The sequence below is a fragment of the Acipenser ruthenus genome, chromosome 53, assembly GCF_902713425.1.
Source record: "Acipenser ruthenus chromosome 53, fAciRut3.2 maternal haplotype, whole genome shotgun sequence".
NCBI lineage: Eukaryota > Metazoa > Chordata > Actinopteri > Acipenseriformes > Acipenseridae > Acipenser > Acipenser ruthenus.
The window spans coordinates 550,001-575,511 of NC_081241.1; the positions used below are offsets into that span (position 1 = coordinate 550,001).

General features: G+C 43.1%; 1 protein-coding gene and 1 long non-coding RNA gene across 3 annotated transcripts; one reads left to right on the forward strand and one right to left on the reverse strand.

The window, feature by feature from the left end:
- Positions 1-3,768: 3,768 nt before the first annotated feature.
- Positions 3,769-10,676, forward strand: LOC131723110 (tripartite motif-containing protein 16-like). The gene is made up of 6 exons (XM_059016522.1): positions 3,769-5,017; positions 7,501-7,596; positions 7,762-7,995; positions 8,150-8,309; positions 8,596-8,661; positions 9,760-10,676. The coding sequence occupies exons 1-6, from the start codon at positions 4,445-4,447 to the stop codon at positions 10,287-10,289; spliced, it is 1,659 nt and encodes a 552-aa protein (XP_058872505.1). The 5' UTR covers positions 3,769-4,444; the 3' UTR covers positions 10,290-10,676.
- A 10,671-nt stretch (positions 10,677-21,347) lies between these two features.
- On the reverse strand, positions 21,348-25,333 carry LOC131723146 (uncharacterized). Of its 2 annotated transcripts, XR_009320132.1 has the most exons (4): positions 24,253-25,333; positions 22,511-22,610; positions 22,179-22,292; positions 21,350-21,748 (listed from the first exon to the last, which is right to left on the reverse strand). It is a non-coding gene; the product is annotated as an uncharacterized LOC131723146 (long non-coding RNA). The 2 variants fall into 2 exon arrangements; XR_009320131.1 differs by lacking the exon at positions 24,253-25,333 and having other exon boundaries at positions 21,348-21,748; positions 22,511-23,009.
- Between the last annotated feature and the right edge of the window lie 178 nt (positions 25,334-25,511).

The following is a 25,511-nucleotide window of genomic DNA, read 5'->3' on the forward strand; positions in this document are numbered from 1 at the left end:
GTATACTTGACATTTTTGACATATGTAAACACTACTTACAAATCAGTTTCCTCATTTGAGTTAAGATTTTTTTTTAATTAAATTAAATTAATATTATTTTATACGTTTAATTTACTTTTAAAACAATATACTATTGTTTTTATTTTCCTCAAATTGGCAAGTTCCCTCAAAACCGCTGATAATTACAGACACATTCTGAAATTGGACTAGAGAAGCCTGTTTTTAAATAATTCAAAATGAAGCTCCAGAATGGGAAAATTGACAAAAACAGCTATGGATCTTAAAGGGTAACAAAGGATGTTTTTTGTGTCACATGTCCTCATGTGTTGCTGCAGCTGCTAAAGTATGGTGAGTCTATTGTTTGTTTTTCTTTAATCTTGATCACTTTTTAAAATTGCATTCTGTTTCCAAGATGGCTTCACATGGGAGCGCACATGTGCCTGCTCAACTACATTTCCCATGATCCTCCTGCTCACATCGTAACAGGTAGATTTACCAGTGACCAATAGGATGATGGGAAATGTAGTTCTGAAAATTGCATGAGAAGACATCGTTGCGCTATCCTGGAATCAGCCAGGGAATACTGCAATTTAAAAGTGAAAACGGTCAAGATTTAAATAATAATAATGAACACAACACACACACACTTTACTATAGCAGTTGTTGCAACACATGGGAACATGTGACACACAAAAAAAGTCCTTTAACTCAAATGAGGAAATTGATTTTGTGACGATAGGTAAATGTGTCGATTTGCTTGGCTATATATTACTTGCTTCCTTTAAAAAAAAAGTTGCGTACCATTGGGATTGCAGGGACAGGGGTATAAAGATAGCACTGTTGCAGGACGGGAAAAAAAGACGTTGTGCGCGAGGTGTGTTGCGGGAGATATGGTTGAGCTGAGCAAGAGAGAGAGAGAGAAAGAGGAAAGTTTTGAAAATATGGCGGCACGCTATTGAAGACCACAAGTTTAGCTGTGTTTTGTTTGTTTTTGCAAGTATAGTTGTTGGATGTTTTACAGAATAAAGAAAAATAAAGAACTATTCGAGTGAGCTGTGTTTCAGTGTTGCGGTGAGAGCTGTGGCTGGAGTGCGTGTGGAACCTGGGGAGACGTGTTGCTGCCGAATCTACATCGGGTTTGAGAAAATAAACTTTTGTTATAGTTTTTCCTGATCTGGACAATTGCATTTTCATCGAACTGTCTTGACTATTTCATGCTGATTTTTTTTATTACGGTGGAAAAGGAGAGCGTACTACTAGTTGTTGTATTGCTCTTAAACTAATGGAAGTTTACTGCGATTTGTTCGTATACACAGATGCACTTTATTTCTGTTTCTTTCATTTCTCCTGCTTCTTTGGATAAACGTGCTGGAACTCTTGGGCCACATTTAATTAATATATTGTTAGTTGGATTACATGCTCTATAATTGTAAATTGTTTTCCTGTATTGCAATGCATTGCAACCTTATTAGTTATGCTATATAGTTTTATTACTTCTATATTTGCATATTATTTCATTATTTCTATATTCTAGAGGAGGTAGAGCCAGTCTTCTAGTGCAGGCGGAGCGGAGAGGTCGAGTGGGGGTGTAGGGAGAGATGAGGGTCTGGAGGTAGCTGGGTGCAGTCTGGTCAATATTAGACTTGCATTGTTATGTCTACATGGTAACACAGACATACTGGTCTTGCATGGGAACTTCCTTCTTCTTATTGTCGTTTCTGCCAAGTTACAAGTGCTGCTACATTTGTAAGCAATCGATGTAGAGTTTCCAGTTGGGTAGCTCTCGCAGGTGAGGTGTGCTTTTAAGGATCTGGCCTGGGGTTTCCTCACTGGGACACTGGGGAGCTCATATTATTTATTTTCTTAGCAGACGCCCTTACCCAGGGCGACTTAGAGTTGTGATTGTATTTTGTAATTTGTGTTTTGTGACTGTATTTTTATTAATATTGTGTTTAAAATACAGGGATAATCACAAAATATACAGTTTTCTATATGCTTTCACATAAAATATATAATATATCTCATCATGATGGGATTATGAGCTTAATGTCATCAACAACATATAATTTTGTGTCAATCATTTATTTCCTCATTAATAACACAGTTTTGTGGGAGGTTGATTAATGCATTTAAACACAATGACGTTAATTCAGCACTCTCCATATTGAAAGACGCTGTGATGCATTTCCTAATGCAGCCCGGTATTTCGGTAAGTCAAAAAAATAACTACAAACGGGGGTAGCATACTTGAGACTAGTTTACAAAATGTTTTCACAGCTGTGCAACGGCGTGTGTGCGGCTGATAGAAGATTTTTGGGTGAGTTCACGGGGATCATTCAGAGCAGATTCTGTGCAGACTCTGACCGATTTATCCAATGGGTGCGTTCACAGAGCTCATTCTTAAAAGATCATTGGTTAAACTGGTCAGAGTCTGCACATAATCTGCATTTAATGATCCTCGTGAACGCACCCTTTGTGTAACGGAAAAGCCCTTCCTGCTGGGGAAACAGGAAGTGTCCCAGAATCCCATTCTTTTGTAGTTCTTTTCATGAGTTATCAAACTAGCTGCTACACACAAAACATAAATAAATGAATGATTGAAACAAAATGAAGACGTTTGTAAGTTACTGCCATTGGTGTGTGTGTGTGTGTGTGCTGAATAAAACGAAATGACCGGTGAATTAAACAACTATCGGGGATGTTGTTTATTTGAATAGACCTACTTAAATTAAGCATTTTACTGCAGACTCGATGGATAAAGTTTGCTGCTTTATCGTAGAATTCTGTACAATCGAGGCATATCGTCAACCGCTTTAATAAAATCTACAAATAAATAACGAAATAAATAACCCAGCTACGTACGCGACAGCGAAAACGGGATCAAGACACTGTACATAAACGAATAAAGTACGAGAAACAATTACGCAAATACTGATGTCTGGTTTAACGTGTTACAGGTGTTACACACTGAGCGCTGGTTTAACATGTTACAGGTGTTACACACTGAGCGCTGGTTTAACATGTTACAGGTGTTACACACTGAGCGCTGGTTTAACATGTTACAGGTGTTACACACCGAGCGCTGGTTTAACATGTTACAGGTGTTACACACTGAGCGCTGGTTTAACATGTTACAGGTGTTACACACTGAGCGCTGGTTTAACATGTTACAGGTGTTACACACTGAGCGCTGGTTTAACATGTTACAGGTGTGATACACTGAGCGCTGGTTTAACATGGTACAGGTGTTACACACTGAGCGCTGGTTTAACATGTTACAGGTGTTACACACTGAGCGCTGGTTTAACATGTTACAGGTGTTACACACTGAGCGCTGGTTTAACATGGTACAGGTGTTACACACTGAGCGCTGGTTTAACATGTTACAGGTGTTACACACTGAGCGCTGGTTTAACATGGTACAGGTGTTACACACTGAGCGCTGGTTTAACATGTTACAGGTGTTACACACTGAGCGCTGGTTTAACATGTTACAGGTGTTACACACTGAGCGCTGGTTTAACATGTTACAGGTGTTACACACTGAGCGCTGGTTTAACATGTTACAGGTGTTACACACTGAGCGCTGGTTTAACATGTTACAGGTGTTACACACTGAGCGCTGGTTTAACATGTTACAGGTGTTACACACTGAGCGCTGGTTTAACATGTTACAGTTTTCCTTCACATCATCCGAATACTGTATCGGTTGAAATGATCTTCCTCAGACACTGCTAGGATTGCAAGTATCATTGATTGGTTTAGAAACTTGGTTTAGATTACCGTAAACTACAAAGTTGGATGAATGTAGTACCATGGGGGGCCTTCCTGAATAAAGAATTACAAATAAAATCAAATAAATAAATAATAAAGAGCGCGTCACATTTACGGTTATAACCGCACTGAAATATACTGGCTTTAAAACAAGAAAAGACAACCGATGCAGCTGCGCAGCAGAGACAAGAGAACGAGGCAAGCGCGTTTATTGTTTGGAAAGTAACTGTAATGTTATTACTGCCATTAAAAGCTAAACGCGTTGTATTACCTCGTTATTGACTAAAGTAATATTATTACAGTAAGGCGTTACTAAAGTAACGAGATGCCGTTCAAACCGTCATCACAAACATACGTGTAACAGAACATTCCTTAATATTACATATTATAGATCTGGGGCTAAAACACAAAGTCAGACTCTTTAGCCCTGATATTAAACAGTTGTTAATATCAGTTGTTTCATTCCTAATCATAACATTGTAATATTTGTTGGGGGATTTAGAAACAGTTTCATAGAATATCTGATTTGGCAGTTTCTGCTCCCCCTGCTTGTCTAAACCTGGCCTCAGTCCCAAACCCCGCCTCTCAGAGCTTTACACAACTCCAGGAAATCAGCGCAGTGAAGTTTCTGTTGTGAAATTGTCAGTCTCTCTGTCTCTCTGCAGCAAGAATGGCTTCAAAAGTATGGTCAGAGGATCGGTTTAGCTGTTCAGTATGTCTGGAGCTATTGAAGGACCCAGTCACTATTCCATGTGGACACAGTTACTGTATGGGGTGTATTAAGAACTACTGGGATCAGACTGATCATACAGGTGTCTACAGCTGCCCCCAGTGCAGAGAGACCTTTACCCCGAGGCCTGATCTGTGCAGAAACACCATGCTGGCCGAACTTGTGGAGGAATTAAAGAAGACAGGACTCAGTCCTCCTCCTGCTCAAAGTTATGCTGGACCTGGAGATGTGCCGTGTGATTTCTGCACTGGGAGAAAGTTCAAAGCTGTGAAATCCTGTTTGACGTGCCTGGCCTCTTACTGTGAAACACACGTCAAGCCACACAGTGAGGTTACTCCATTAAAGAGGCACAAGCTGATCAATGCAATTGGAAATCTGGAGCAGAAGCTTTGTGCTGAACACCAGAAGGTTTTGGAGGGATTCTGCAGAACAGATCAGACGTGTATTTGTTGGCTGTGTGCAGAGGAGGAACACAAGGGTCATGATATAGTCTCAGCTGGGACTGGGAAACAGGTAAGGGTTTGAACCATTTCCTTGTAGCTATCCTAGAAGATAAGAATTCCCAGGGATATTTAACATGTCTGTTTATTTGGTTATACAGTTTCACATGAGATCAGATTTTAATTATATATTAAGAGCTATTTAAAGAGCCCTAGTTTTTTAATTGGTCTTTCTAAACTATGATGCACTACAATGTATTTCAGGGTGTAACAGGGGTGTTGTTATGGGTGTGGCTATCGCTGATTGACAGGAGAGACACAGGAGGTTTTCTTTGATACAAAAAACACAAAACATTCCAAACAAAATACTGCTTGAAAACAACTAGAAAATAAAAGATGACCAAACAAGAAAGGAGGTCCCGCTCCAGGAACAGTCTCCCTGACACCTCCTCTCTAGACTTGGGTGGGATTAAAATCCCCTAAACTTGTTCCCTATTCCTTCCAGTGCTAGCGATCCTGGTTAACTCACACAGTGATCCGAGATACATTTTTCCTCTTGTGTTTTTCTCACCCTGGTTAACACACGCAGCCGTGAGGATCCTACAGCAACACTCTCCTTCCCAGACAGTCTGTATCCCTGCTTGTAGAACCAAGAAACTGGCCTTTCAAACCCTTTTTAAAGGCATGTGGCCAGGGCTAATTGATAATCAATTAATCAATTAACACCTGGCCACATTCCACACCTGGATTTGAATATACCCTGCCATATCTAGCACACACTTGATCATCAAAAACATTATTTACAATCAAACAAAAACACACTGTTTACACGTGCAGGACCTCAGCCCTGCCTCACAGGGTTAGAAGGATTTGTTCAGCTGTGTTGTGGTGCATTGGAATTTGTAGTGTAAAATTAGCATGATTTATATTCCTAGTGTTTTTTTATATATGTCTTGCAACTTAATAAAATCATAGATCAGTTTCATTGTTTAAGATATTATAGTTTAATTAGTTAAACTTTTTAAAAATGACATTCCCAGAAAAGTCAATCACCTAATTTAAAAAAAGCAGAAAAGATCAAGATTAATATGATATAAAATATACAAGATTAATATGATATGGAGTAGTTGTTAGGGCTCTGGACTCTTGACCGGAGGGTCGTGGGTTCAGTCCCAGGTGGGGGACACTGCTGCTGTACCCTTGAGCAAGGTACTTTACCTAGATTGCTCCAGTAAAAACCCAACTGTACAAATGGAGAATTGTATGTAAAAAATAAAGTGATATCTTGTAATAATTGTATGTCACCCTGGATAAGGGCATCTGCTAAGATATAAATTAATAATATTAATAATATACAAGATTAATATGATATGCAATACACAATATTAATATGATATACAATATACAAGATTAATATGATATACAATATAAATCGGGCAGAAAAAATAGCTTAATTTGGTGCGTTAAAACACATTTTTACATGATTAAAACAGATATGTTTAAGTTAGTTTAAAATGAAATGTAATAACCTATTTAGGATTTTGTTTGTTAAAATCTACAATTTCTTTCGACCACCCTACTAGTCCCCTCTTTCCTTTGCTCTCTTCCACAGCGAAGTCCTTCTGCTCACGGGATCATTCTTCTGGGGATTTTGTGTATTTAGGCATTTTTTACACTGATTTCATTGTTTTGTTTCAGTGCTGTTTTATCTGTGTTTATCGATTAAAAACGGAAATCAGAAGCCCTAAATATCCATTAAAGAGAAAGCTGCTTCAGTTTCCTAGGTGCTTCACAAAACAAACATGTAACACATGCTAGATCAGCCATCATTCACTGTTACTAGTATGAAACAGTGCCATCTAGTGGACAGCTACTGTGGATCAAGTGTCCTTTTGTATTGCTGGCAGCTGTGCACTAGATGGTGCTGTATCTTACTACTATACACACATGTTGTCTGAAACTGCTGCCTTTGTCCAAGTTTAAACCACCTCCAAGGAAGTTTTCAATTTAATTCAGCTATCACATTTAAACATGGATTAAAATGAGTGGTGCAATTTCATTATATTTAATCTTTTAAATGTTTAACCTTGGATTAATTTTAAACAAGGATTACATATAAATCCTGGTTTAAAGTTTTGTGCAACATGATTCAAATATAATCCTTGATTTAATCTGGGTTAGTGGTTAATCCACGCTGGTGCATTCGACCCTTAGGGTATCTGTGTGCATAATGTGTGTATCGTTACACAGAGAATTGTGAGGGTCTGGAACCAACTCCCCAGTAATGTTGTTGAAGCTGACACCCTGGGATCCTTCAAGAAGCTGCTTGATGAGATTCTGGGATCAATAAGCTACTAACAACCAAACGACCAAGATGGGCTGAATGGCCTCCTCTCGTTTGTAAACTTTCTTATGTTCTTCTGTTAATCTAACTTCATATAAAGGGGGCAGAGGTGTGAAAACACAGCCTGCTCTGAAATAGTCTGTATTGAGTGTGACAGGATATCACCCAATGCCCTGTCAGAAATGTCACTGTGTCACTGTGTTTCTACACAGAAGCAGCTGGGAGAGACACAGACAGAAATACAACAGAGAATCCAGGAGAGACTGAAAGAAATTGAAGAGCTGAAACAGGCTGTGGAGTCACTGAAAGTGGGTATTAACAAGAGGGGGGTATTATTATTATTATTATTATTATTATTATTATTATTATTAACAGATGGACCGGAACACATCTGCAGAAGTTTACTGTCTATGCCTGATGTGTTTTTGATATCAATTCTAACCATGTCTCCTCTCCTGTGTTCTTTCACTCAGAGATCTGCATGCATAGAAATAAAGGAAAGTGAGAAGATCTTTACTGAGCTGATCCGATCCATTGAGAAGATCCACACTGAGGTTATTGAGCTGATTGGAGCTAACGAGAAGGCTGCAGTGAATCAGGCTGAAGGACACATGAAGAAACTGGAGCAGGAGATTGCTGAGCTAAGGAGGAGAAACGCTGAGCTGAAACAGCTTTCAGAGACAGAGGATCACATCCATTTTCTACAGGTAACATCACTGCTTGTTAGAAAATCTCAAGTACATAACTGGGACGGTTTCAGACAGAACTCCCCAATTGAATGAATCCTTGCTTTTCCCCAGGAATGTTTTGGACCCCATTCTGTTTCACTGAAAACTCCTTTTCTCCACTTTCCTGTTGTAGAATTTCCAGTCTCTCTGTGCCCCTCCTGAAGCTGGAGACTTACCCAGCGTTACTGTCAATACAGGCATCTCTCTTGGGGCTGTGAGGAAAGCTGTATCTGAACTTAAAGACCATATTGAGGACTTCTGCAAGGGGGAATTAGTCAAAATAACCACAACAGGTTGGTGTGAAATAGATTCCTGTGGTAGAGAATTCTCAAATAGACCATGGCTTGAGGAGGGACATGACTTGCAAGACATTAATAAAGACCTCTTGCAGATTGTTGGCTATATGAATATTGCAGCAGGGAGACAGCAGGGAAGAATGAGCAGGGAGGAGAGATTTTTACACCCTGAAATGCCGTGAATAAGCCTTGTTTCTTTTCAGATTGCTGTTTGGAGTCTTGTGTGTGTTGTGTATTAATCCACATGTTTCAATTCTATTTCTCTCTCTTTTTTTCTGTCCAGTGAATGAAGTTGCAGTTTACAGTCTGCAGGCTCCAGAGCCAAGGAACAGAGCTGAGTTTTTAAAATGTAAGTCTGTTTTCACTGAAACATTTGATTGAAAGATGTGTCACTCCATTGTGAGAAGAGCTAACACTACAGAACAGGGAGGGGTGGAGCTTGAGGGCAGCAATTATTATTATTTATTAGTAATTGTGAAGCCATTAACACTCCTCTCCAACAAGTATTGGTTCAGATGAATACATGCAGAATGACTGGGGGAGGGGCATTTGTTGCCTGTTTTTCCACTCAGACCTTTCTCTCCCTAAATATCTTGGTATCCCTGAATAGATAATCATCCCATCTTTTAATACATGTACAATGCATGTGAAACCAGTTGTGGGGTAAAATGAACAGCTATCCCTCCCAGTCATCCTGTGCTGGTAGTAAATGTATATTGCAGTATCACTGCACTTGTGGGATGGATTGCTCATTAAAATATTAGACAGATATTTGAAGAGTGGATGATATTCTATTGAAGATATTTAGTAAGCAAGGGGTCTGAGTGGGTAAAATGGCAACACATACCCTGTAGGAACATTAAGTGAACTGTAATTGTATGCAGAGCTGCATTTGATTGGTTCCAATTGAAGAAGATTGATAAGATCGAGGAATTATAATGAACAAAACAATCAAACAGCAAGAGGGTTTAAAGGGTTCATAAGGACCTTTGTATTTTATTGTGTTGCATGTTCCCATGTGTTGCTACAACTGTTTACGTGAGGTGTGTGTATTGTTTTAATTATTTTTATTTTTTTTACATTTTGACCACTTTTTTATACTTATAGATGGCTTCACATGTAACTGCATGGGCCTCTCAGAACTACATTTCCCATCATCCTCCTGCTCACATATGTAATTGAGATGGAATTACCAGTGAGCAGGAGGATGATGGGAAATGTAGTTCTGAGAGGTCCATGCCGGTCCACGGGAAGCCATCTTGAGGCAGAAAATGCAATTTAAAAGTTTAAAAAAGTGGTCAAAATGTATTAAAAAAAATAATTAAAACAACACACACACCTTCCATAAACAGGATGTGAGGATGCAGCAGACAATGACTGTTGATTTTCTCAGTGATTTGACTTTTCTAACCGTCTCTCCTCTACCCGTCCTCTTCTCTTCAATCAGATTCCTGTCAGCTCACACTGGACCCCAACACAGCGCATAGAGATCTCTGTCTGTCTGAAGGGAACAGAAAGGTGACATGCAGTAGAGAGACCCAGAGATATCCTGATCACTCAGAGAGATTTGATACCTTGGCCCAAGTGCTTTGCAGAGAGGGTTTGTGTGGGACTCGCTGTTACTGGGAGATTGAGTGGAGTGGGGGAGGGGTTTCTATAGGAGTCACATATAAAGGAATCAGCAGGAAAGGAGAGGATCATTCCTGTGTCCTTGGATACAATGACAAGTCCTGGAGTTTGTGCTGCTCTGTTTTCAGTTACTCTGCCCAGCACAATAACAATCACACTGCAATAACTGCCCCCCACTCCCCCAGAATAGGAGTGTATCTGGACTTTAATGCTGGCACGCTGTCCTTTTATGGCGTCTCTGACACAATGACCCTCCTGCACAGATTCCAAACCACATTCACTGAGCCACTCTATCCTGGGTTTTATATTTATTCGGATTCCCCTGTAACAATCTGCCAGCTGAACTAGACTGTTTTGTGTTGTAAGAAACCCTTTGTATTGAACTCCCTGTCTGTCCTCTCCACTCCTCGGGTGAAGGGAATGTTCCATCTGTCACAACTTTGGATGAAAGTTAGGGGGTAAAACGGCGCCACCTGCAGAGCGAAACGAGGTGAATTATTTGTTTTTAGCAACGAATGGATTTCATACGAAGTAACTGTATTTAATTTATTTTTTAAGAATTGTTATGTTTTATATATATTTTAGAAAATGGCATCCAATAGTCAGTGCTGTAACAGTTTTAAAAAAAGTGAACTTAAGTTTGCTTTACTGTGTGTGTGTTTTTGTTCTTTGATTTCCATAAAATGTTTAATATTTCAGATTTTAGTAATGTGATTTAATAAAAAAAATTAACGTGATAGACTGACTTTTTCTTATTTCTTAATACTCATTAACACTCATTAAGCATAGGGAAGCATTGTAAAGCACAGGGAGGTCTGGTAAAGCATAGGGAAGCATTGTAAAGCACAGAGAGGTCTGGTAAAGCATAGGGAAGCATTGTGAAGCACAGAGAGGTCTGGTAAAGCATAGGGAAGCATTGTAAAGCACAGAGAGGTCTGGTAAAGCATAGGGAAGCATTGTAAAGCACAGAGAGGTCTGGTAAAGCATATGGAAGCATTGTAAAGCACAGAGAGGTCTGGTAAAGCATAGGGAAGCATTGTAAAGCACAGAGAGGTCTGGTAAAGCATAGGGAAGCATTGTGAAGCACAGAGAGGTCTGGTAAAGCATAGGGAAGCATTGTAAAGCACAGAGAGGTCTGGTAAAGCATAGGGAAGCATTGTAAAGCACAGAGAGGTCTGGTAAAGCATAGGGAAGCATTGTAAAGCACAGAGAGGTCTGGTAAAGCATAGGGAAGCATTGTAAAGCACAGAGAGGTCTGGTAAAGCATAGGGAAGCATTGTAAAGCACAGAGAGGTCTGGTAAAGCATAGGGAAGCATTGTAAAGCACAGAGAGGTCTGGTAAAGCATAGGGAAGCATTGTAAAGCACAGAGAGGTCTGGTAAAGCATAGGGAAGCATTGTAAAGCACAGAGAGGTCTGGTAAAACATAGGGAAGCATTGTAAAGCACAGAGTGGTCTGGTAAAGCATAGGGAAGCATTGTAAAGCACAGAGAGGTCTGGTAAAGCATAGGGAAGCATTGTAAAGCACAGGGAAGTCTGGTAAAACATAGGGAAGCATTGTAGAGCACAGAGTGGTCTGGTAAAGCATAGGGAAGCATTGTAAAGCACAGAGAGGTCTGGTAAAGCATAGGGAAGCATTGTAAAGCACAGAGAGGTCTGGTAAAGCATAGGGAAGCATTGTAAAGCACAGAGAGGTCTGGTAAAGCATAGGGAAGCATTGTAAAGCACAGAGAGGTCTGGTAAAGCACAGGGAAGCATTGTAAAGCACAGGGAGGTCTGGTAAAGCATAGGGAAGCATTGTAAAGCACAGAGAGATCTAGTAAAGCATAGGGAAGCATTGCAAAGCACAGGGAGGTCTGGTAAAGCATAGGGAAGCATTGTAAAGCACAGAGAGGTCTAGTAAAGCATACAGAATCACTGTAAAGCACTGAGGTCTGGTAAAGCATAGGGAAGCATTGTAAAGCACAGGGAGGTCTGGTAAAGCATAGGGAAGTATTGTAAACTACAGAGAGGTCTGGTAAAGCACAGGGAAGCATTGTAAAGCACAGAGAGGTCTGGTAAAGCACAGGGAAGCATTGTAAAGCACAGGGAGGTCTGGTAAAGCATAGGGAAGCATTGTAAAGCATAGAGAGTTGTGGTAAAGCATAGGGAAGCATTGTAAAGCACAGAGAGGTCTGGTAAAGAACAGGGAAGCATTGTAAAGCACAGAGAGGTCTGGTAAAGCATAGGGAAGCATTGTAAAGCACAGAGAGGTCTGGACTCTAACCCTGGGCTTGAGACTCAGCTCAGTGATTTGGATTCCTGAACAGCTTCTTAGTAAAGGTATTATTCAGCATGCCGCCGCACCGTGAACTGATAAGAAAAGACTTTCAGTACCTGGCAGGCTCTTGTGACATATCAGGAGGGTCATTCTCTTTACTCCTTCTTCTTCTCCTTGGAGTCGGGTCCATGCCTCTCTCTACTGAATCACTCGTTCCTCAGTTAGCTGTGTTTCTCCTCTGCAACACAATTGAAACAAGTCCGTTGTTAAAGAGTACAGCGCTTCAAATGTCATTTCTCTTTCTCTTTCTTTAGAGCGGCCCCTTATCTTTTCATGCTGTTTGAAATCATCCCGACCGCTTCTTGTTATCACAGTTACTCAAATGCTGGGTTCGTTTTTGGAAACGTCTGTGTTGCTAATTGAGTGCCATGGGAGCATTGTGTTTTAAACAAGTTTGTATCAATTAAGATTATGTTTCATTTTGAATGATTCATTTTGAACTTTAAATATACAGGTTAATACTAACAGTTACAACAGCACTTAATAGGAAAAAAACTATGATCTTTTTGTATGTTTTGTCCAGTTGTTCTGCTTGGATTTTGGTGTCTGACCAAATTTATATTAGAGCTTGAGTTTCTCGCACTGTTCAAGAATGGCCTCCTCATTTGTGAACATTCTTATGTATTTAACACAATAATAGTTTTAACAAATTATACTGGAATAGCTGTATGCTTGTGCCTTAGGAAATTTCAGTTTACAAAAGCTCCCTTATTTTGAAGACTCCATGTTCACAAGTATGCGGAAGCCCCTTTGGCAGTCAGTTTGGCATCATAAGTCACATGACCGGAACCTGCGTGACGTCGAGTTATTTTGCTTAAACATCAATAATAACCGAACAACGAAGAAGAAGAAGCGAAAAGGATGGAAAATACAAAGAAAAAATGATGCAGCCTATCATTGTGATAAGATGAAATATTGAAGTACCTTCACAAGATGTTTTGCCGGTACGCAGTTCCAGGCCGTACCGGCTGACTTTCAACTCTGATTATTAGTATTATTATTATTATTATTATTATTATGGATATAGTTTTATTATCCACTATCCTCAACAATACGAAGTATAAAATCGACTCGCACAAGCGCTCCTCTTCACTGTAGCTGAAGCGAGCTGCGGGTCACATGACACAGGAAGTAAATGTCTTCAAAGCAGTTCCTTGGGTTGGGCAGCAGCTGGTTCATGACGAGAGAGAAACACAGACCTGTTCAGAGTCATGCGAGTCACGAACGACTTTAAATAATCCTGTGTGTGTCTTTATCTCACCTCGCTCGACCCGCTGACAAGTCTTGACAGCCCGCTATTAATAATGAACCGGGGAAATGCTGAGGTTCACATGCAGCTGTGGAGACATCTTTGTTTGCTTCTCCTTGAAGTCATCTCCGTGTCTGTATCTCCGAAATCACTCGTTCTGCAGTTAGCTGCGTTTCGACTGTGCAACACAACTGAAATCATTAACGAGGGGAGCACAGAGCACCCCGATATACTCACAGCAGAACAGCCTCCATTCACAAAACCTATAACAACGCGATCATTAACGAGGGGTGCACAGAGCACCCCGATATACTCACAGCAGAACAGCCTCCATTCACAAAACCTATAGCAACGCGATCATTAACGAGGGGAGTGTTATATTGCAATAACGGACGCAAAACAGTGTTTGTAGTCTTAAACACGTTGCTGGTTTATTCTGGCTGTTTACAGTATGCTCTCTACCATCAGTCGCCCGTCACATCCGTTTTCCCAACCACTCTCACTTACCACATCCCTGCAAGCACGACACACATTCACAACATCCGGCAACACGTAACCTAGCAACCACACAGCATTGACTGACTTCCAAAACACAACAAAACAAAGCAGGAAACAGAACATCAAACAAACATAACATTTTCCCCCCTTTCCCACCAAGTTCAGGTGTGGAATGAAGTCTCAAAGTCCCGTAAATGCAGAGGACGTTGGCGGACTCTTGGAGGATGTTGCACTGGTCCTGCTGGTTCAGGACCTGCTATGACAGTATCATCGCTGACCCTGACGGGACAGAAGGAGGCTCCCAGCTGGCTGAATGACTGGGTCTCTGACTGGGTTTCAGGTGACAGTACTTTCCTCATCCTACTGGCGTGCCACCGGGAGCCATCCTGGAGCAGATAGGTTGCTGGTCCCAGCTGTCGGCTAACACAAAGTGGTGGAGACCAGAAGGATTGCAACTTGTTACCTCTGTGAGGCCGCTTAACTCGAACCCAATCACGAGGATGTATTGTAGGTGGCTTTGTCCTGTGCCTTTTGTCGAACCTCTGTTTCATTCGCTGTTGGCTCCGTTGGACGACAGTGCGTGCAGTAGATGGAGTAGGAACAGTCCCCGGGGGTCGTAGCCTGTCCAATGGAAGTTGCAATTCACGTCCTGTCATCAACCGTGCTGGTGAGGCCCCTGTGGTTGAGTGCTGAGTGGCCCTGTAGTGCATAAGTGTCTGCAGTAAGGCTGTTTGAAAGGCACAGCCTTGAGCTAGATGTGCCCGGATACCATTTTTGAGTGTTTGATTAAATCGTTCCACCCCCCCATTAGATTGGGGGTGGTAGACTGCTGTACGAATGTGTTTGATGCCGTTGATGCTGAGGAAACTAGAGAATTCATCCGAGATGAACTGTGGACCATTATCTGTAGTGATGACCCGTGGCAAACCCCAGCGTGCAATCAGTGTGTCCAGTATGTGGACTATAGTCTGGGAGGTGACCGTCCCAGTGGGGACGACCTCAGGCCATTTAGAATGCAGGTCATAGACAACCACTAAATAACGCTGATGATGGGGAACACCATGTATTTCACCACAAATGTCCAGCTGCAGATGTTCCCAGGGGTGAGATGGCCAGGTAACTGGCTGCAATGGCGGTGGGGCAGGGAGTCCCGACTTGCCACTGACCACACAGGCCATACAGTCTTTGACCAGAATCTCGATATCATGGTCAATGCCGGGCCACCACACCAGGTCCCGGCAGCGTTGTTTAAACTTGACGATGCCCAGGTGACCCTCATGTGCCATATTCAGCACCCGTGCACGTAGAGCACTTGGCACCACTGTGCGGTGGCCTCGTGCCACACAGAAATCATTCCAGCAGGACAGCTCGTCTTTAATCCTGGAAAATTGTTGCAGTTCGCCAGATACCTGCCGTGGCCATCCGTCTGTAATATAGGAACGTAGAGTGCGGAGGGTAGGGTCCTTCTGCGATGCCTGCTGGAGCTCTTGGAGGGACACCATGTCCTGCAGGGGTCCGTGAAGCATCTGAATCGGATCTTGCTCAGTGTCTTCTGATTGGGATCCCTGCTCAAGCGCTACAACTGATCTGGATAAGAGGTCAGCCACTGCATTATCTCGCCCCGGGGTGAACTGGGGCTGAAAATTGTACTGCTGTAGCCGATCTGACCATCTGTACAATCTGAGTGGTCTGCGTCCCGTGCCCGAAGTAGACATCAGAGCTGTGAGTGCTTGGTGATCTGTTCTGAGAGTAAACGCCCGACCATACAGGTACATGTGCCAGCGTTCACATGCCCAGACGCAAGCTAGCGCTTCTCTCTCTCCCACTGAGTATTTTTGTTCTGTGGGGTTCAAAGCACGGGAAGCAAAAGCTATAGGCTTCTCCACACCCTCTTGTATCTGGGATAAAACAGCCCCCACTGCCGTGGCCGATGCGTCACATGTGACCAAAGTGGTGCTAAGGAGATCAAAATGAGCCAGAATAGGGGCTGTGGTGAGCTGGTTTTTAAGCATGCGCACAGCTGCTTGGCAGGCCGGGGTCCAGTCCCAGGGGGCCTCCTTCTTCAGAAGCTGCCGTAGCGGGGAAGTGGTGGCAGAGTACTGTGGCAAGAACCGTAAATAATAAGCTGTCATTCCCAAGAATGAGGCAAGCTGAGAAGCAGATTTAGGCTCAGGAACGCGGTGAATGGCTTCCACATTGGACTGGAGGGGACAAATCCCATGGGCTGAGAGTCTAAAACCCACAAACTCAATCTCGGGCACAGCAAAAAGACATTTGTCACCATTCAGCGTTAGGTTGTTCTGGGTGAGTGTTTGGAACACTTGGAGCAAGCGCTGATCGTGAACTGCAGTGTTGGGACCATGCACCACAATGTCATCTAAGTACAAGGACACACCTGGAATGCCTGCAAAGATAGATGACATAATTTTTTGGAAACAGCTGGGTGCAGAGCTCAGTCCAAACGGCATGCGTGTGTAACGGAAAACCCCAGTGTGTGTGACAAATGCTGTGAGATCCCTGCTGGTTGGAGAAAGGGGAACCTGGAGGTAGCCTTGGCGTAAATCTAATTTACTGAAGACAGTGGAACCGTAGAATTGGGTAGTGAGCTCTTCGGCTGTAGGTAGCGGATATTTGTCAGGGATGATTGCTTTATTTACAGCGCGCAAGTCCACACAAACTCTGATTCCCCCTGATTTTTTTTTCGCTATGACAAGATTGGAGATCCAGGGGGATGCGTTAATTGGCTCTATAATCCCAGCGTCCAGCAGGAGTTGCAGTTCTGTTGAGACCTGGTCCCGCAAGGCAAGTGGGATGCGGCGCAGAGGCTGGATGACCGGTGTCACTGTGGGGTCCACTTTCGGCTGGTGGATGAAGGCAAAGAGAATGCCCAAACCGTCAAAAAGTGCTGGCCATTGTTGCTGCCAGGGAGTGGAGACTTGCAATATTTCTGTGCCACTGTAATCTGTCAGAGAAAATCCAAGGCTGGTAAACAAGTCAAGGCCCATTAAGTTGGCCCCAGTTCTTGTAATGTAGAATGTGAATGTAGGCACATGCCTGGTGCCATAGCGTACCGACAGCTCCAATGTACCCAGAACATCAATTTTGGCATGTCCGTATCCGCTGAGGGCAGTGGAGGAGTGTTGCCGGGGCAGGCTGGAAAAATACTGCCTGTATGTGTCAACATTTAAGAGAGAAACCTTAGCCCCAGTGTCCAAGAGCAGAGGAATGCACTTGTCATTGAGATATATATCACATGTTTTAAAACATGATGGGGTTAAGAGCACAGTATGAATGGTAGCCGGAGCTGAGAACGAGGTCTGGGGCTGATCAGATGCTGAAACTGAGGTGGAGCGACACCACCTGGCAAAGTGATTCAATTTGCTGCAATTCCTGCACCGTTGGCCCCGGGCAGGGCAGTCAGTGGCTCTAGACTCGTGCCTGGTGGACCCACAGTTCCCACAACGTGGCCTGGAACGTGCAGGGCGGTGCTGCGCTTGTTGAACTGCGAGGGCTGAAGTGTCTAATGGGTTAAGAGGCTGCAGCATTTTCTGAACTGCACAGTCTGTAGCTGTAGTAGGTGAGGATGTCTCTGTCAGTTTCTGTGCAGTGATAACAGCTGCTTCTACTTGGGTGGCAATTTTTTGTGCTTGAGTTAATGTTAAATCATCAGCCTCCAATAATAACCTCTCTCTCACTTGTGTACTGGAAGTCTTTTCAATAAGCTGGTCTCTAAGCATCTCATCGTGCAGTGCACCGAATTTACAAGGCAGCGCTAATTCTCTTAATGCAGATATATACTGAAGTATGGACTCACCAGGCCGTTGGCTCCGTTGTCGGAATTTAAACCGGCGGATGAGGACGCTCTGAGCGGCTCCGAAATGTGCAGCGAGAACCCCGACTGCTTCATCAAAAGTCGAGGCAGGACCCAGTGTCAGGAAAACGCGCTGTCCCTCTGTGCCCAGACAGTGTATCAGTATAGCACGCTTACGCGGGTTGGCCACGTCTTCCAAGCCCATAGCAAGCAGGTATGTATTAAACGAGTCCAACCAGCGAGCCCACGGAACCGGCGGTTCGCCAGGCAGAGCCAAAAAAGGAGGCGGTGGAGTAAACGAAAATTCCGCCATCTTCGTCGCCAATGTTATATTGCAATAACGGACGCAAAACAGTGTTTGTAGTCTTAAACACGTTGCTGGTTTATTCTGGCTGTTTACAGTATCCTCTCTACCATCAGTCGCCCGTCACATCCGTTTTCCCAACCACTCTCACTTACCACATCCCTGCAAGCACGACACACATTCACAACATCCGGCAACACGTAACCTAGCAACCACACAGCATTGACTGACTTCCAAAACACAACAAAACAAAGCAGGAAACAGAACATCAAACAAACATAACAGGGAGCACAGAGCACCCCGATATACTCACAGCAGAACAGCCTCCATTCACAAAACCTATAGCAACGCGATCATTAACGAGGGGAGCACAGAGCACCCCGATATACTCACAGCAGAACAGCCTCCATTCACAAAACCTATAGCAACGCGATCATTAACGAGGGGAGCACAGAGCACCCCGATATACTCACAGCAGAACAGCCTCCATTCACAAAACCTATAGCAACGCGATCATTAACGAGGGGAGCACAGAGCACCCCGATATACTCACAGCAGAACAGCCTCCATTCACAAAACCAATAGCAACGCGATCATTAACGAGGGGAGCACAGAGCACCCCGATATACTCACAGCAGAACAGCCTCCATTCACAAAACCTATAGCAACGCGATCATTAACGAGGGGAGCACAGAGCACCCCGATATACTCACAGCAGAACAGCCTCCATTCACAAAACCTATAGCAACGCGATCATTAACGAGGGGAGCACAGAGCACCCCGATATACTCACAGCAGAACAGCCTCCATTCACAAAACCAATAGCAACGCGATCATTAACGAGGGGAGCACAGAGCACCCCGATATACTCACAGCAGAACAGCCTCCATTCACAAAACCTATAGCAACGCGATCATTAACGAGGGGAGCACAGAGCACCCCGATATACTCACAGCAGAACAGCCTCCATTCACAAAACCTATAGCAACGAGATCATTAACGAGGGGAGCACAGAGCACCCCGATATACTCACAGCAGAACAGCCTCCATTCACAAAACCAATAGCAACGCGATCATTAACGAGGGGAGCACAGAGCACCCCGATATACTCACAGCAGAACAGCCTCCATTCACAAAACCTATAGCAACGCGATCATTAACGAGGGGAGCACAGAGCACCCCGATATACTCACAGCAGAACAGCCTCCATTCACAAAACCAATAGCAACGCGATCATTAACGAGGGGAGCACAGAGCACCCCGATATACTCACAGCAGAACAGCCTCCATTCACAAAACCTATAGCAACGCGATCATTAACGAGGGGAGCACAGAGCACCCCGATATACTCACAGCAGAACAGCCTCCATTCACAAAACCTATAGCAACGCGATCATTAACGAGGGGAGCACAGAGCACCCCGATATACTCACAGCAGAACAGCCTCCATTCACAAAACCAATAGCAACGCGATCATTAACGAGGGGAGCACAGAGCACCCCGATATACTCACAGCAGAACAGCCTCCATTCACAAAACCTATAGCAACGCGATCATTAACGAGGGGAGCACAGAGCACCCCGATATACTCACAGCAGAACAGCCTCCATTCACAAAACCTATAGCAACGCGATCATTAACGAGGGGAGCACAGAGCACCCCGATATACTCACAGCAGAACAGCCTTCATTCACAAAACCTATAGCAACGCGATCATTAACGAGGGGAGCACAGAGCACCCCGATATACTCACAGCAGAACAGCCTCCATTCACAAAACCTATAGCAACGCGATCATTAACGAGGGGAGCACAGATTTGTAATTTCCAGTAAAATGTAATGTTTCTATATTCCAATCTGTGCCAAACGTCACTTTAAAACCCGTGTATTATGAATTTAAAGCCTAGTCCGGGTCTGTCCCGCGACACATGCGTTTCATTACACTGTAATGCGGACTCACATGAACACAACATTTCTACCTGTGCTGAGTGGGAGCTGCAGAGGGACTGTGTTTTACGTAACTTCGTTAAACTGCAATAAACTCTCTGTCAGACTTTCCGTGTCCTCACCTAGGACTGCATAAAGCAGGATAGGACAGTCAATCCCGTGATGCAGTTCGGTGCTCAATTACAGGCGCCATTTGTGGAGCCCACTCAGTACTGAATACATTGCGGAGATGCTGTGGAGCCCACTCAGTACTGAATACATTGCGGAGATGCTGTGGAGCCCACTCAGTACTGAATACATTGCGGAGATGCTGTGGAGCCCACTCAGTACTGAATACATTGCGGAGATGCTGTGGAGCCCACTCAGTACTGAATACATTGCGGAGATGCTGTGGAGCCCACTCAGTACTGAATACATTGCGGAGATGCTGTGGAGCCCACTCAGTACTGAATACATTGCGGAGATGCTGTGGAGCCCACTCAGTACTGAATACATTGCGGAGATGCTGTGGAGCCCACTCAGTACTGAATACATTGCGGAGATGCTGTGGAGCCCACTCAGTACTGAATACATTGCGGAGATGCTGTGGAGCCCACTCAGTACTGAATACATTGCGGAGATGCTGTGGAGCCCACTCAGTACTGAATACATTGCGGAGATGCTGTGGAGCCCACTCAGTACTGAATACATTGCGGAGATGCTGTGGAGCCCACTCAGTACTGAATACATTGCGGAGATGCTGTGCTGCAGCGCCAGGATATACCGGTGTTTACTAACTCCGCCCACTTCTGACATCATTGTCCTATCCTTCCTTATATAGTCCTAGCTCCGCCCCAGTGCTTCGTAAAGCCGACAGCTATTGGCTGATCTCGACACACATCATACAAGAGTTCCGTCAGACTTTCCAACAAGCAAGACTTTCATTTGACGCGCGTTTTATGGAGCCTCGTTATCATAACGTCTCTTATTATCATAACGCCCGAATTATAATTATACGATTTTAAACCATCAAAAACGAAACCTGCCGAACCTCTGGAACCAGACCGATAAAAAGAAACTCAAAACTGGATGTCAAAAACGGAAGCAAAAGACGAAAAATAAATAAAATAAACTGCAATAAACACACTGTCAACCCTTCTGTGTACATTTCAAAATGATTATTTCTGTGAAGGGAGTGTTCTGTTTTCTGTTAACTGTTACTAAGTAGGCTAAACTAAAAAAAAAGTGCGCTTCAGGTAATAATTAGATTTTACTGCATTATTATTATTATTATTATTATTATTATTATTATTTATTTCTTAGCAGACGCCCTTATCCAGGGCGACTTACAGGAGTTACAAAATATCACATTACAGATAAGAGCCGTTATAAAAATACAGTCAAATCAGCGGCAAACAGGAGCAAATTCAACTGAGAACAATACAGAAAATAATCACGTTTGAGAGCAAATTCGACTAAGAGCCAGTAGTTTAGGCCTACTGTAGATATTTATACAAAATGTTTTTGTTTGTTTGTTTTTTAACTCAGACAACTCCAGACGTGTCCGGCTTAGAGAGGGACAACTAATTCTGAAGACCGTTTTGAAAGAAATATATCGTTGCTGTGGGGGTGGCTAGAGTCTCAAACTGGGGGTCCATTCACTGGGGCTTGAGGTCTCGGAGGGTCTCTTCAAGCTCCTCTCTGCAAAGACAAGTTTATAATCCTAATGTTAGGATGTTTTTAATATTACACTCTTCAATATCACCGCGACAGCATCGCCCCATGAAATCATAAACACATCGTTACAGTAAAATGATTTCGCGTTGAAATTTCTTTGACGCTGTCATGCTTCTCAGACACTTTGTGTGGTCAAATTGATCACATGACCCGGGAGCCGTTATCACTTATAAAACCTGGCTTTGAGAAGCTTGTCTGGAGACTCCTAACTGCCAGACAGCCTTCCCCGTCCCATTCAAATCATGTGACAGTGTGACCTTTCAACTCTGTGTACAGGCAGAGTTGAAAGGTCAGACTGTTAGATTGATAAGGAGGGGAGACATGTAGAAACACAATGAGAATTTAAAACCGGCTTATCCTCTACGGTAAATCTGCGAGGTATTTTTTAACAAACCTCCTCAGTTTCTCCTCCTTGTACATCGCCTCCAGCTCCTTGTTTTCCCTCCTTAGTCTCTCCAGTTCCTCCTTGTCCTCCGAGCCCCCCTCTGTCTGCTCCTGAGCTTTCCCTCTGTTGATGAGAAACACGCATGCAAATAACCATCATCAAAGACATGTTACTATTCATTAAAAACCCTAAACACAGCTCCCAAGAGAAAGGGCAGCAGTTACTGGGAGAGTCACTGAGGTGCTGGTGCTGCTGGTGAACCTGGACTGGAGTCGTCAGGTATGTTATTAAACTGGAGCACGCATGCCTCTGCAGAGAGAGGAGATAAGACCTGATATTACCTGGCAGGCTCTTTGCTGTTCCTTCTCCTTGGAGTTGGGTTCATGTCTCTCTCTCTTCCAATTCACTCGTTCCTCGGTTAGCTGTGTTTCTGCAGCAGAACTGAAACAAGTCAGTAACTAATGAGTACAGAGCCTCAAAAGATCCTTTCTTTAGACCGCCCCCTTATCATTTCATGAGGTTTCATCATCCCAAGCCCTTCTTATTATTGCTGTTACTCCAGTACTGGGTTGAAATATTTTTTTGGATGAGTCTGCTATTTGTTTGTTTGCAAATTCAAACGAAGTGAATATATAATATATTGTGTAAAACAAATCGCGCCTGTGTTATTGTAGTGTAGCAGTGTGGAGTAGCGGTCAGGGCTCTGGACTCTTGACCGGAGGGTTGTGGGTTCAATCCCAGGTGGGGGACACTGCTGTTGTACCCTTGAGCAAAGTACTTTACCTAGATTGCTCCAGTAAAAACCCAACTGTATAAATGGGTAATTGTATGTAAAACAATGTGATATCTTGTAACAATTGTAAGTTGCCCTGGATAAGGGCGTCTGCTAAGAAATTTATACTAATATTGTAATAATAATGATTAATAAAAGCGACAGAGCGGTGTGTTTTTGTTATTGGTAAAGTGAATCTGGTTTGGTGTGAATGGGATTTCCTTTGCGTCACTTTGCCCCTGTTGTTAATGTAGATTTTGTATCTATACCTGGATATTTGCAAAGCTGTACAGTTTTATAATACAGGGTGCAAGTTCAACATGAATTAAAGAAACACAACTATCTCTCTTGCAATGACAGTCTAACACACTTTTATAAAATGGGTTTCTTCTCTTCATTGGTTTTAATGTAACTTTAAAAATGCTGCTTTTGTATTACTATGTGTACACGGATATTGCTGCTCTAGAAAGAGAGCAAAGAAGAGCGGTCAGAATTATCCCGGGTTTAAAAGGCATGTCGTATGCAGACAGGCTAAAAGAATTGAATCTATTCAGTCTTGAACAAAGAAGACTACGCGGCGATCTGATTCAAGCATTCAAAATCCTAAAAGGTATTGACAATGTCGAGCCAGGGGACTTTTTCAACCTGAAAAAAGAAACAAGGACCAGGGGTCACAAATGAGATTAGATAAAGGGGCATTCAGAACAGAAAATAGGAGACACTTTTTTTTACACAGAGAATTGTGATGGTCTGGAACCAACTCCCCAGTAATGTTGTTGAAGCTGACACCCTGGGATCCTTCAAGCTGCTTGATGAGATTCTGGGATCAATAAGCTACTAACAACCAAACGAGCAAGATGGGCTGAATGGGGCCTCCTCTTGTTTGTAAACTTTCTCATGTTATTTAAATCTGTTATTGAAATGGTCTGACTGTGGCAGTTGTATGCGTGTCATGCTATACAAATGTATTGTGGTTTGTTCTTTTTTTCTTCTCTGTACTGTACACTGCTTTGTGATATTTTTGTATAAAAGGCAGTGTGGTTAAAGTCCAGGTCTTGTAACCAGAAGGTCACGGGTTCAAATCCCACCTCTGCCACTGACCGACTCACTGTGTGTGACCCTGAGCAAGTCACTTCACCTCCTTGTGCTCCGTCCTGCGGATGAGATGTTAAATCAACGTCCTATTGGAAGTGACTCTGCATATAATGCACAGTTCACAGCCTGCCTCTGTAAAGCGCTATGTGATGGTGGTCCACTATGAAAGGCGCTATATAAAAATAAAGATATTATATATAAATAAATAATACATACATAATCAATGCTGTGGATACAGACAAGCCCGCTGCAGGTCTATTGACTGTGTCTCGACATGAATCTGAAGATGAGAGAGTTTCTGTACAGTATTGTAATTGAATTGGTTTGTACAGCGCTTGTGTTTGAGGGGCGGTGTTCTGAAAATCTGCTCCTCCCCCTCCACATGCGATACCTCAATTGAACAATAGGTAGGTAACTTGCAGAGGCAGAAATGACGCTTCAACATGGGCTAACCTGTGCTTTAAATAAAATGGACAGGTTTTAACCCGCTAAACTCCGGGTAGCTCACCTGGAGAGGCTGAAAGGACCCGTGTTGACTAAGTGTCGTGACTTTACATTATATTCTATTACTATTATACGACCGATAAAACCAAGTACACATAATGAAAACCTCATGAAGCGAGTTTATTATACGAGGAATGCAAACAATTGCACATAAATACGCGTATAAATGAATTCGTTTCCTCATTAAACTCACGCTAACGCTGAAAAAACAAAAGCGAATCACGCATGCGCAGTTTGTGCAAGCAGCACAGATTTTCAAAAACAGCTGCCCTGTGGCGCAGACACCAACGCACAAATCTGATCTGATTAATATTATTACGCGTTTATTTGTGTTATAATTATTATTATTGTTAATTACTGATTTATAAAGCACTGTCCTCAACACTAAAAAACATAAAATCCACTCATCGCAAGCGCTCGTCTTTCCCTGCAGCTGAAACTAACTGCGTACGTGCATGAAATCAAAACCAAGTTTGTTCAAAACAAACCAAACAAGTTGGGAAACAAACTTATTCATCACGACGATACCAAACAGACCGGAACTGACTCTTCCAAGGTACAAAAACAAGGGGTCTGAGTCACTGAAGTCACGAACGACTTTAAATAGTCTAACTCGACAGCCCGCTATTAATAATGACCCGGGGGAATGCTGAGGTTCCCATGCAGCTGCGGCTACGTCTCGTTTTCTTGCTCGTTAAAGTTTATTATCTGAAAACTCCACATTCGTGTTTTTTTAATTTGCAAAAAAAAACAAAACTAGCAAGCTGTAACAAGCTGGAGTAGCGAATAGCGAGCTGCGAACCGCTTGCTAACTTCACTAACGCAAACCACAAGAACTTCCATCAGCCAATGGAAGGGCGAGAATAAGAGCCAATCAGAACGCATTCTGTTTGACCAATGAAAATACGGGTAGTGCTCGCGGCCCTATTTTCCTCGTGTCCAATCAGAACGCAGGCGGCTCTGTGTGTGTC